Source organism: Jaculus jaculus, chromosome 9, assembly GCF_020740685.1.
Source record: "Jaculus jaculus isolate mJacJac1 chromosome 9, mJacJac1.mat.Y.cur, whole genome shotgun sequence".
Lineage (NCBI taxonomy): Eukaryota > Metazoa > Chordata > Mammalia > Rodentia > Dipodidae > Jaculus > Jaculus jaculus.
The window spans coordinates 154,763-167,751 of NC_059110.1; the positions used below are offsets into that span (position 1 = coordinate 154,763).

The 12,989-nt window shown below is 38.8% G+C and overlaps 1 protein-coding gene across 1 annotated transcript in view; it reads right to left on the minus strand.

Annotated features, from left to right (window-relative positions):
• The window catches only part of LOC123463389 (ankyrin repeat domain-containing protein 16-like), a 31,421-nt gene that overhangs the window by 17,897 nt on the left and 535 nt on the right, over positions 1-12,989 (minus strand). Inside the window, exon 2 of the mRNA XM_045158403.1 lies at positions 11,151-11,371. Coding sequence (XP_045014338.1) covers positions 11,151-11,371 — 221 coding nt within the window. The remainder of the gene's footprint in view (positions 1-11,150; positions 11,372-12,989) is intronic.

Consider the following 12,989-nt stretch of genomic DNA (forward strand, 5'->3'; position numbering starts at 1 on the left):
AAAAAAATTTTATTAGCATTTACCATGATTATAAAATATATCCCATGGTAATTCCCCCTCCCACTTTCCCCTGTGAAATTCCATTCTCCATCATATTACCTCCCCATCTCAATCATTGTACTTACATATATACAATATCAACCTATTAAGTACCCTCCGTCCTTCCTTTCTCTTCCTTTTATGTCTCCTTTTTAACTTATTGGTTTCTGTTACTAAGTATTTTCCTTCTCATGCAGAAGCCCAATCATCTGTAGCTAGGATCCACATATGAGAGAGAACATGTGGCGCTTGGCTTTCTGGGCCTGGGTTACCTCACTTAGTATAATCCTTTACAGGTCCATCCATTTTTCTGCAAATTTCATAACTTCATTTTTCTTTACCGCTGAGTAGAACTCCATTGTATAAATGTGCCACATCTTCATTATCCACTCATCAGTTGAGGGACATCTAGGCTGGTTCCATTTCCCAGCTATTATAAATTGAGCAGCAATAAACATGGTTGAGCACGTATTTCTAAGGAAATGAGATGATTCCTTCAGATATATGCCTAGGAGTAGATCAATGGTAGATCAATCTTTAGCTGTTTTAGGAACCTCCACACTGATTTCCAGAATGACTGGACCAGATTGCATTCCCACCAGCAGTGCAGAAGGGTTCCTTTTTTTCCACATCCCCACCAACATTTATGATCATTTGTTTTCATGATGGTGGCCAATCTGACAGGAGTGAGATGGAATCTCAATGTAGTTTTAATCTGCATTTCCCTGATGACTAGTGATGAAGAACATTTTTTTAGATGCTTATATGCCATTCATATTTCTTCCTTTGAGAATGCTCTATTTAGTTCCATAGCCCATTTTTTGATTGGCTTGTTTGATTCCTTATTATTTAAATTTTTGAGTTCTTTGTATATCTTAGATATTAATCCTCTATCAGATATATAGCTGGCAAAGATTTTTTCTCATTCTGTAGGTTGCCTCTTTCCTTTTTTCACTGTGTCCTTTGTGGTGCAAAATCCTTGTAATTTCATGAGGTCCCAGTGATTAATCTGTGGTTTTATTGCCTGAGCAATTGGGGTTGTATTCAGAAAGTCTTTGCCAAGTCCAATATGTTGAAGGGTTTCCCCTCCTTTTTCCTCTAGCAGTTTCAGAGTTTCCGGTCTGATGTTAAGGTCTTTAATCCATTTGGACTTAATTCTTGTGCATGGCGAGAGAGAAGAATCTATTTTCATCCTTCTGCAGATGTATATCCAGATATATATAAACACCATTTGCTGAAGAGGCTGTCTTTTCTCAAATGAGTATTTTGGGCATTTTTATCGAATATCAGGGGTCTATAGCTACTTGAGCTTACATCTGGGTCCTCTATTCTGTTCCACTGATCTACATGTCTGCTTTTGTGCCAGTACCACGCTGATTTTGCTACTATGGCTCTGTAGTATAGGTATGGTGATACCACCAGCCTTATTTTTGTTGCTCAGTATTATCTTAGATATTTGAAGTTTTTTTGTGATTCCAAGTGAATTTTTGGATTGTTTTTTTCTATTTCCATGAAGAATGCTTTTGGAATTTTGATAGGGATTGCATTAAATGTGTGGATTGCTTTTGGTAAGACTGCCATTTTCACAATATTGATTCTTCCAATCCAGGAACAAGGGATGTTTCTCCACTTTCTAGTGTCTTCTGCAATTTCTCACTTGAGTGTTCTAAAGTTCTCATTGTAGAGATTCTTTACTTCCTTGGTTAGTTTATTCCAAGGTACTTTATTATTTTTTTTGATGCAATTGTTAATGGGAGTGATTCTCTGATTTCATCCCCTGTGTTTTTGTTATTAGCATATATGAGGGTTACTGATTTCTGTGTATTTATTTTGTATCCTGCTACATTGCTGTAGGTTTTGATCAGCTCTAACAGTTTGCTAGTAGAGTCTTTAGGGTCCTTTATGTATAGAATCATGTCATCTGCAAATAATGATAACTTGATCTCTTCCTTTCCAATTTGTATCCCTTTTATGTGTGTCTCTTGCCTTATTGCTATGGCTAAGACTTCCAAAACTATATTAAATAATAGTGGGGACAATGGACACCCTTGTCTTGTTTCTGATTTTAGTGGAAAAGCTTCCAGTTTTTCCCCATTTAGTAATATGTTGGCTGTAGGCTCGTCATAAATAGCCTTTATTATATTGAGATATGTTCCTTCTATTCCCAGTCTCTGTAGGACTTTTATCATGAAGGGATGTTGGAATTTGTCAAATGCTTTCTCTGCATCTAATGAGATGATCATGTGATTTTTGTCCTTCAACCTGTTTATGTAATGTATTACATTTATAGATTTGCATATGTTGAACCATCCCTGCATCTCTGGGATAAAGCCTATTGGTCAGGGTGAATGATCTTTTTGATATACTCTTGTATTCTGTTTGCCAATATTTTGTTGAGAATTTTTGCATCAATGTTCATGAGGGAGATTGGTCTGTAATTTTCTTTTTTTGTTCTATCTTTGCCTGGTTTTGGTATCAGGGTGATGCTGGCCTCATAGAAGGAGTTTGGTAGAATTCCTTCTTTTTCTATTTCCTGGAAAAGCTTAAGAAGCAATGGTGTTAGCTCTTCCTTAAAAGTCTGGTAAAATTCAGCAGTGAATCCATCTGGGCCTGGGCTTTTTTTAGTTGGGAGATTATTGATAACTGTTTGGATCTCCATGCTTGTTATAGGTCTATTTAAGTGATTAATCTCATTTTGATTTAATTTAGGTAGGTCATATAAATCAAGGAAATCATCCATTTCTTTCAGATTTTCATACTTTGTGGAGTATATGCTTTTATAGTATATCCCTATGATTTTTTGAATTTCTCTGGAATCTGTTGTGATGTTACCTTGTTCATCTCTGATTTCATTAATTTGTGTCTCTTCTCTCTTTCTTTTGGTCAGATTTGCTAAGGGTTTATCAATCTTGGTTATCCTTTCAAAGAATCAATTCTTTGTTTCATTAATTCTTTGGATTTTTTTTTTGTTTGTATTTCATTAATTTCTGCCCTAATATTTATTACTTCTTCCCGTCTACTGATTTTTGGTTTGCCTTGTTCTTCTTTTTCTAAGGTGAAGCATTAGGTCATTTCCTCGTGACCTTTCTAATTTCTTAATATAGGCACGTAAGGCTATAAATTTACCTCTTAGAACTGCCTTCATTGTGTCCCAGAGATTTTGATATGTTGTGTTCTCATTATTGTTTGACTCTATAAATTTTTTGATTTCCTTCTTGATTTCTTTATTAACCCATTCATCATTTAGTAGTGTATTGTTTAGTGTCCATGATTTTGTGTATGCTCTATAGCCTTTCTTGCTACTGATTTGTAGTTTAATTCCATTGTGGTCAGATAGAATGCAAGGAATTATTTCAATTTTCCTGAATTTGTTAAGATTTGCTTTGTGTCTTAATATATGGTCTATTTTGGAGAACGTTTCATGTGTTGCTGAAAAGAATGTATATTCTGCAGCCTGCATATGTCTGTTAGGTCCATTCCTTCTAGGACATCATTTAGTCCAGATGCCTCTCTGTTTATTTTTTCCCAGGATGACCTGTCAATTGATGAGAGTGTGGTGTTAAAGTCATGCACCACCACTGTGTTTGGTGTTATCTGTGAACTTAGTTCTATTAGTGTTTGTTTGATGAATTTGGGAGCCCCCATGTTAGGTGTATATATGTTTAGGATTGTAATGTCCTCCTGTTGGAGTGTGCCCTTAATGAATATGAAGTGACCTTCCTTATATTTCTTGACTAATGTTGGACTAAAGTCTACCTTGTCAGATATTAGGATAGTAACCCCTGCTTGTTTTCTAGGCCCATTTGCTTGAAACACCATTTTCCAACCTTTCGCCCTAAGATAATGTTTATCCTTTGTAGAAAGGTGAGTTTCTGGGAGACAACAAATTGTAGGATCTTGCTTTTTAACCCAGTGTGCAAACCTATGTCTTTTCGTTGGGGCATTGAGGCTGTTGATATTAAGAGATATTATTGAAAGGTGTGTATTTATGTTTGCCTTTTTTTTTTTTTTTTGTGGTTCCGGTTCTACCTGTGCTCTCTTGTGTTAGCTAGTATTTGAGTATTGCTTGTTTTTTCTAGGTTCCTTATATGTGTGCTTTTCCTTTTCTTCAGTATGGATTCTATCCAGTATTTTCTGTAGAGCTGGTTTTGTCTTCAAGTGCTCCTTTAACCTGCTTTTGTCATGGAATATCCTTATTTCTCTGTCTATTTGAATGGATAGCTTTGCAGGATAAAGTAACCTTGGTTGACAGTTGTTATCTTTCAGAACTTGGAATATATCACTGCAAGCCCTTCTGGCTTTTAAAGTTTGTGTTGAATGATCTGCTGTAATCCTGATGGGCTTGCCTTTGTAGGTAACTTGATTTTTCTCTTTAATTGCTTTCAATATTTTTTCTTTTTGGTTTGTTGTTTGGAAGTTTGATTATAATATGGTGAGGAGAGGTTCTTTCCAGGTTTTGTCTGGCTGGGGTTCTAAAGGCTTCCTGTATCTGCATTGGCATCTCTTTCCCAATTTGGGGGAGTTTTCTTCTATGATTTTGTTGAAGACGCCTACTATGCCTTTGGAGTGGAATTCTTCTCCTTCTGCTATGCCCTGAATTCTTATATTGGATCTTTTCATAGTGTCCTGAATATCTTGAAATTTCCACTCGTACTTTTCTATAAGTTTGTCTTTCTCTTTGTTGGACTGCATTAGGTCTGCCACCTGGTCTTCTAGCTTAGATATTCTGTCCTCACCTTCATCCATTCTACTGGTGAGATTTTCTACAGAGTTTTTTATTTCATTGACTGTGTTCTTCATTGCTAGTAATTCTGACTGGTTTTTCTTTATTATTTCTATTTCCTTATTTATGTCTTGTATTGCCTTCTTTATTTCATGAAATTGGTGTCCTGCATCTTCTTTGATTCCTTTGATTTCCTCTTTGATTTCTTCTTTGATTGTTTTGATGTGTTCTCTGACCTCTTTGAACATATTTATAATCATTCTTTTGAAATCTTTCTCAGGTATTTCCTCTAACTTGTTCTCACTGGAGGTCATTTCTGATGCATTAATACTTTTAGGTGGATTTATATCGTCTTGCTTTTTAGTGTTTCTTGTGTTATAATGTATATATTTTTGCATCTTGGATTAAGTTAATGCTTGGATTTTCTAGCTAGCTGTGTATTCTTTGCTGTATCAATTGATTTGATAGTATATATTTTCAGGGTAGGAGCTTAAGGTGTTAGATGTGGCTCTTAAGACTCTGAGAGTATCTACAAAGGTGCTCCTAGGGGTTGAGTTTCCCTGCTATAGGAGTATTCAAGCAGGCTGAGTGGAATAAAATACAGGTAGATTCTAAAATTTAACTAAACACTGTACACATTCGATCAAAAACAGCCCCAAGTATGTATGCAAGAGTAGTTATTATAACAACCAGATCCTCTATCAACAAATAGGTTAAGATTTCTGGTCTGTTGAGGGATCCAAGTCAGCTTGTGACCAAGTGAGACCCTTCCCTCGTGCAATCCCAGTTGCCTTGGATGATTTTGTTCTCAGTCAAGTTGCTGCCTGGGTCATCAGGCTGCTGTTCTGATTTCTGGAGCTGGGCACTGGCTTTTCCTGTGGGGCAAACCAACCCTGGCAATTGTGGCCCTGCAGATCAGCACACCCATTGCTGGAACTGCTGCTGCTAAAGCTGCCTCTGTTGGGTCTGTCGCCACTGCTACTAAAGCTGCTGATGCTGGGTCCACCGCTGCTGTTGCCTCTGCTGCTGCTCCTGTAGCTGCCACTGCTGGAGCCACTGCTGCTGAAGCTGCTGCTGCTGGGTCCACTGCCACTGCTGCCACTGAAGCTGCTGCTGGTGGGTCTGCCGCTGCTGCCGCTACTGGGTCTGTTGCTGTTGGATCTGCCGCTGCTGCCACTACTGGATCTGCTGCTGCTGGGGCTGCTGTTACTGGTGCTGGAGCTGCTGATGTTGCTGCTGGACTCTGCTCCTGCTTGGGTACCACTGTCGGCTCAAGTTGGCGTGGCTTAATCCCAGGACTGCTGCTCTGTTTGCTGAAGCTGGGCACAGGTGGTTGGGGAGGGGAGGGAGCCGCAGCTGCTCTAGTTCTCTTGCTGTTCTACGTGTTCTTCTACCTCGTTGTCTCCTCCTCCATTGCTCACTGCCACTCTCCCTTAATGTTTCTTTTTTTTTAATTTTTTATTAACATTTTCCATGATTATAAAAAATATCCCATGGTAATTCCTTCCCTCCCCACCCCCACACTTTCCCATTTGAAATTCCATTCTCCATCATATTACCTCCCCATTACAATCATTGTAATTACATATATACAATATCAACCTATTAAGTACACTCCTCCCTTCCTTTCTCTACCCTTTATGTCTCCTTTTTAACTTACTGGCCTCTGCTACTAAGTATTTTCATTCTCACGCAGAAGCCCAGTCATCTGTAGCTAGGATCCACATATGAGAGAGAACATGTGGTGCTTGGTTTTCTGAGCCTGTGTTACCTCACTTAGTATAATACTTTCCAGGTCCATCCATTTTTCTACAAATTTCATAACTCTATTTTTCTTTACCGCTGAGTAGAACTCCATTGTATAAATGTGCCACATCTTCATTGTCCACTCATCTGTTGAGGGACATCTAAACTGGTTCCATTTCCCAGCTATTATAAATTGAGGAGCAATAAACATGGTTGAGCACGTACTTCTAAGGAAATGAGATGATTCCTTGGGATATATGCCTAGGAGTGCTATAGCTGGGTCATATGGTAGATCAATCTCTAGCTGTTTTAGGAACCTCCACACTGATTTCCACAATGGCTGGACCAGATTGCATTCCCACCAGCAGTGCAGAAGGGTTCCTTTTTTTCCACACCCCACCAACATTTATGATCATTTGTTTTCATGATGGTGGCCAATCTGACAGGAGTGAGATGGAATCTCAATGTAGTTTTAATCTGCATTTCCCTGATGACTAGTGACGTAGAACATTTTTTTAGATGCTTATATGCCATTCGTATTTCTTACTTTGAGAACTCTCTATTTAGCTCCATAGCCCATTTTTTGATTGGCTTGTTTGATTCCTTATTATTTAAATTTTTGAGTTCTTTGTATATCCTAGATATTAATCCTTTATCAGATATATAGCTGGCGAAGATTTTTTCCCATTCTGTAGGTTGCCTCTTTGCTTTTTTCACTGTGTCCTTTGCGGTGCAAAATCTTTGTAATTTCATTAGGTCCCAGTGGTTAATCTGTGGTTTTATTGCCTGTGCAATTGGGGTTGTATTCAGAAAGTCTTTGCCAAGACCAATATGTTGAAGGGTTTCCCCTACTTTTTCCTCTAGCAGTTTCAGAGTTTCCGGTCTGATGTTAAGGTCTTTAATCCATTTGGACTTAATTCTTGGGCATGGCAAGAGAGAAGAATCTATTTTCATCTTTCTGCAGATATATATCCAGTTTTCAAAACACCATTTGCTGAAGAGGCTGTCTCTTCTCCAATGAGTATTTTTGGCATTTTTATCGAATATCAGGTGGCTATAGCTACTTGGGCTTACATCTGGGTCCTCTATTCTGTTCCACTGATCTACATGTCTGTTTTTGTGCCAATACCATGCTGTTTTTGTTACTATGGCTCTGTAGTATAGGTTAAAATCAGGTATGGTGATACCACCAGCCTCTTTTTTGTTGCTCAGTATTATTTTAGATATTCGAGGTTTTTTGTGATTCCAAATGAATTTTTGGATTGTTTTTTCTATTTCCCTGAAGAAAGCCTTTGTAATTTTGATAGGGATTGCATTAAATGTGTAGATTGCTTTAGGTAAGATTGCCATTTTCACAATATTGATTCTTCCAATCCAGGAACAAGGGATGTTTCTCCACTTTCTAGTGTCTTCTGCAATTTCTCACTTGAGTGTTTTAAAGTTCTCATTGTATAGATTCTTTACTTCCTTGATTAGGTTTATTCCAAGGTACTTTATTATTTTTTTTGATGCAATTGTGAATGGGAGTGATTCTCTGATTTCATCCTCTGTGTGTTTGTTGTTAGCATATATGAAGGCTACTGATTTCTGTGTATTTATTTTGTATCCTGCTACATGGCTGTAGGTTTTGATCAGCTCTAACAGCCTGCTAGTAGAGTCTTTAGGGTCCTTTATGTATAGAATCATGTCATCTGCAAATAATGATAACTTGATCTCTTCCTTTCCAATTTGTATCCCTTTTATGTGTGTCTCTTGCCTTATTGCTATGGCTAAGACTTCCAAAACTATATTAAATAAAAGAGTGGACAGTGGGCACCCTTGTCTTGTTCCTGATTTTAGTGGAAAAGCTTCCAGTTTTTCCCCATTTAGTAATATGTTGGCTGTAGGCTTGTCATAAATAGCCTTTATTATATTGAGATATGTTCCTTCTATTCCCAGTCTCTGTAGGACTTTTATCATGAAGGGATGTTGGATTTTGTCAAATGCTTTCTCTGCGTCTAATGAGATGATCATGTGATTTTTGTCCTTCAACCTGTTTATGTAATGTATTACATTTATAGATTTGCGTATGTTGAACCATCCCTGCATCTCTGGGATAAAGCCTACTTGGTCAGGGTGAATGATCTTTTTGATATACTCTTGTATTCTGTTTGCCAATATTTTGTTGAGAATTTTTGCATCAATGTTCATGAGGGAGATTGGTCTGTAATTTTCTTCTTTTGTTCTATCTTTGCCTGGTTTTGGTATCAGGGTGATGCTGGCCTCATAGAAGGAGTTTGGTAGAATTCCTTCTTTTCTATTTCCTGGAAAAGCTTAAGAAGCAATGGTGTTAGCTCTTCCTTAAAAGTCTGGTAAAATTCAGCAGTGAATCCATCCGGGCCTGGGCTTTTTTTAGTTGGGAGATTATTGATAACTGTTCGGATCTCCATGCTTGTTATAGGTCTATTTAAGCGATTAATCTCATTTTGATTTAATTTAGGTAGATCATATAGATCAAGGAAATCATCCATTTCTTTCAGATTTTCATACTTTGTGGAGTATATGCTTTTATAGTATATCCCTATGATTTTTTGAATTTCTCTGGAATCTGTTGTGATGTTACCTTGTTCATCTCTGATTTCATTAATTTGTGTCTCTTCTCTCTTTCTTTTGGTCAGATTTGCTAAGGGTTTATCAATCTTGGTTATCCTTTCAAAGAATCAATTCTTTGTTTCATTAATTCTTTGGATTTTTTTTGTTTGTATTTCATTAATTTCTGCCCTAATATTTATTATTTCTTCCCGTCTACTGATTTATGGTTTGCCTTGTTCTTCTTTTTCCAAGGCTTTAAGGCGAAGCATTAGGTCATTTTCTTGCGACCTTTCTAATTTCTTAATATAGGCATGTAAGGCTATAAATTTACCTCTTAGAACTGCCTTCATTGTGTCCCAGAGATTTTGGTATGTTGTGTTCTCATTATTGTTTGACTCTATAAATTTTTTGATTTCCTTTTTGATTTCTTCATTGACCCATTCATCATTTAGTAGTATATTGTTTAGTTTCCATGATTTTGTGTATGCTCTATAGCCTTTCTTGCTACTGATTTGTAGTTTAATTCCATTGTGGTCAGATAGAATGCAAGGAATTATTTCAATTTTCCTGAATTTGTTAAGATTTGCTTTGTGTCCTAATATATGGTCTATTTTACAGAATGTTCCATGTGCTGCTGAAAAGAATGTATATTCTGTAGCCTTTGGATGAAATGTCCTGTATATATCTGTTATATCCATTACTTCTATGACCTCATTTAGTCCAGATGCCTCTCTGTTTATTCTTTCCTGGGATGACCTGTCAATTGATGATAGTGGGGTGTTATAGTCACCCACCACCACTGTGTTTGGTGTTATCTGTGACCTTAGTTCTAATAGTGTTTGTTTGACGAATTTGGGAGCCCCCATGTTAGCTGCATATATGTTTAGGATTGTAATGTCCTCCTGTTGGAGTGTGCCCTTAATCAATATAAAGTGACCTTCCTTATCCTTCTTGACTAAAGTCGGACTAAAGTCTACCCTGTATGATATTAGGATAGCAACCCCTGCTTGTTTTCTAGGCCCATTTGCTTGAAACACTGTTTTCCAACCTTTCACCCTAAGATAATGTCTATCCTTTGTAGAAAGGTGAGTTTCTTGGAGACAACAAATTGTAGGATCCTTCTTTTTAACCCAGTCTGTAAACCTATGTCTTTTTGTTGGGGCATTGAGGCCGTTGATATTAATAGTTATTATTGAACGGTGTGTATTTATGTTTGCCATTTGTGTGTGTGTGTGTGTGTGTGTGTGTGTCTGTCTGCACTCTCTTCTGTTAACTAGTATTTGAGTATTGCTTGTTTTTTCTAGGTTCCTTATATGTGTGCTTTTCCTTTTCTTCAGCATGGAGGAGTCTATCAAGTATTTTCTGTAGAGCTGGTTTTGTCTTCAAATACTCCTTTAACCTGCTTTTGTCATGGAATGTCTTTATTTCTCCATCTATTTGAATGGATAACTTTGCAGGATAAAGTAACCTTGGTTGACAGTTGTTATCTTTCAGAACTTGGAATATATCACTCCAAGCCCTTCTGGCTTTAAAAGTTTGTGTTGAATAATCTGCTGTAATCCTGATGGGCTTGCTTTTGTAGGTAACTTGATTTTCTCTCTAACTGCTTTCAATATTTTTTCTTTGGTGTGTGTGTTTGGAAGTTTGATTATAATATGGTGAGGAGAGGTTCTTTCTGGGTTTTGTCTGGCTGGGGTTCTAAAGGCTTCCTGTATCTGCATTGGCATCTCTTTCCCAATTTGGGGGAAATTTTCTTCTATGATTTTGTTGAAGACGCCTACTATGCCTCTAGAGTGGAGTTCTTCTCCTTTTACTATGCCCTGAATTCTTATATTGGATTTTTTTTTTTTTTTTACTTGCACACCCAGTATCTTCTTCTGATCTCTGTGAGCACATATTTGCATATACATATGGGCATGCATATGCACAAACACACTCTTATTGCTTGCAAAAAGATCTAAGATGTTTTTATGTCCCGCCCTCCATTGTCCCAAGTCCTCCACTCCTCTGCGGGCGACTTGAACAAGTTGATGGGGCAGTGCGGGGTGATGCAGCCTGCCTGCATCTGTACCTGCAGTGTGCAGAGGAGTTCTTTTAATGTTGCTCTCTGTCTTCCAGGCATCCAGGCAAGTGGTGAGCAAGTACTGGAGGACCGCAGGGTCGCCCTCTCGACTGGCAATGTGAAAACTGTTCCAGCCGTGTTTGTTCTTCAGGAGTGGATTAGCACCATGATCTATAAGGTCCTGGATCACCTCAAGGTTCTTCCTTGTGCAAGCCATCATCAGAGGAGTCCTAAGGGCATCAGGACAGGCTATCATATGGGGAGCAGCTGAGGCATTAGAGACAAGAAGCCAGGACTTCAGGAAATGCACATCCTTGGCATAGAGGGAAAATACCTAGCAGGCAACAGCTTTGATTGTCAAACCATTTGCCTGTGGTGAAGACCCTGGGAGAAACAAGAGGAAAATGACTGAACACATACCCACAGAAGTATGTTGCCTGGGAGGCCAAACTGCTCATGAGCCAAGTATTGAATTGGTACAGAACTTGTAAAAACCACAGGTGAGCTTCAAAGTATAACTGTGCCTACTTCTTCACCACAGTGGGGAAGAAAGATGTTCTTTGTTTAATATATGGCTCTCTCCTGTTTCTTCTCTTGATATGCTATCAACCTGAAGGCTTCTTGCATGTTAGGCACGTGTTCAACTACTGAACTACACCAGCAGCCTGATTTTTAACCACTTTCTACCCTGTGCGTATGTGCGGATGTTGTGTATGTGTTGATGTGCACATGGGGGCATGAATATGATGCCAGAGGTTGCTGTCTAGCATCCTCAGTAGGTGTCAATCTTATTTTGGAAACAGGGTTTGTCACTGAACCTAGAGCTTGCCAATTCTGCTGGACCAACCAGCCAATAGGCCCCAATAATCTTCCTGTTTCCACCTTCCTAGTGCTGGGATTACAGCCACATCTCTCCGAATGCGGTGTTTTATGAGTGCTAGGGAGTGCTTGCTTGAGTGAGCCATTTCCCCAGCCTGCCTCTTTGTTTTGCTATCAAATCAGGAATCACTTGACGGCCAGAACTTCATCATGTTACTTGCCTTCAGGTTTACAGGCTCTTAGGAACCTGACATAGTGCTGAAAAAGACGTTAATCTAATAAGCAAGTGAGATCGATTAGTGTTGACAGGAGGGTATCTCAACTGTACTGCTGGTGGATATGCAAGTCTAGATGGGATAAAATTCCACAGTGGGGCTGGACAGATGGCTTAGCAGTTAAGGTGCTTGCCTGTAAAGCCTAAGGACCCAGGTTCTACTCCCCAATACTCATGTAAGCCAGATGCACAAGACGGTGCATCTATCTGGAGTTTATTTGCAGTGGCTGGAGGCCCTGCTGTGCCCATTCCCTGTCTGCCTCTGTTTATCAAATAATCCCAGTGATGGATACACAGAGCATGTGTAATTGCACCGTATCAACTGCATCGATCCCAGTCTTGTCAATTAAAATAATGCAACTGCAAACATTTGGCTAGCTGTCCCAGAACATCACATCCTGGGGATATAAATAATACACACAATTCACTGATTTCAGTCCACATAATACATACTACTGTCTTAGAAGCGACTGTCTGGTCTTAGGAGCTCAGCGTGGGCAGTTGGAAAATAAAGCTGAAGCAGCTAGTCCCAAGGTGGCTATCAGCTACACCGCATGAGAATAGGGCCACAACCACATAAAAAGCCAGGAGTTCCAGATGCTAGCTGTCACTTGGCACAGCAGTGTTGGATATACCTGCCACAGGAATCCTGAGCAGCACAGATTACAGCCATTCATCAGGGAACTGTGCTTGCAGACCAAGACCAAGCGTCATTCCAGGTGAGCTGCCTCAGGGGTAGGCCCGGAGTAGGTAGA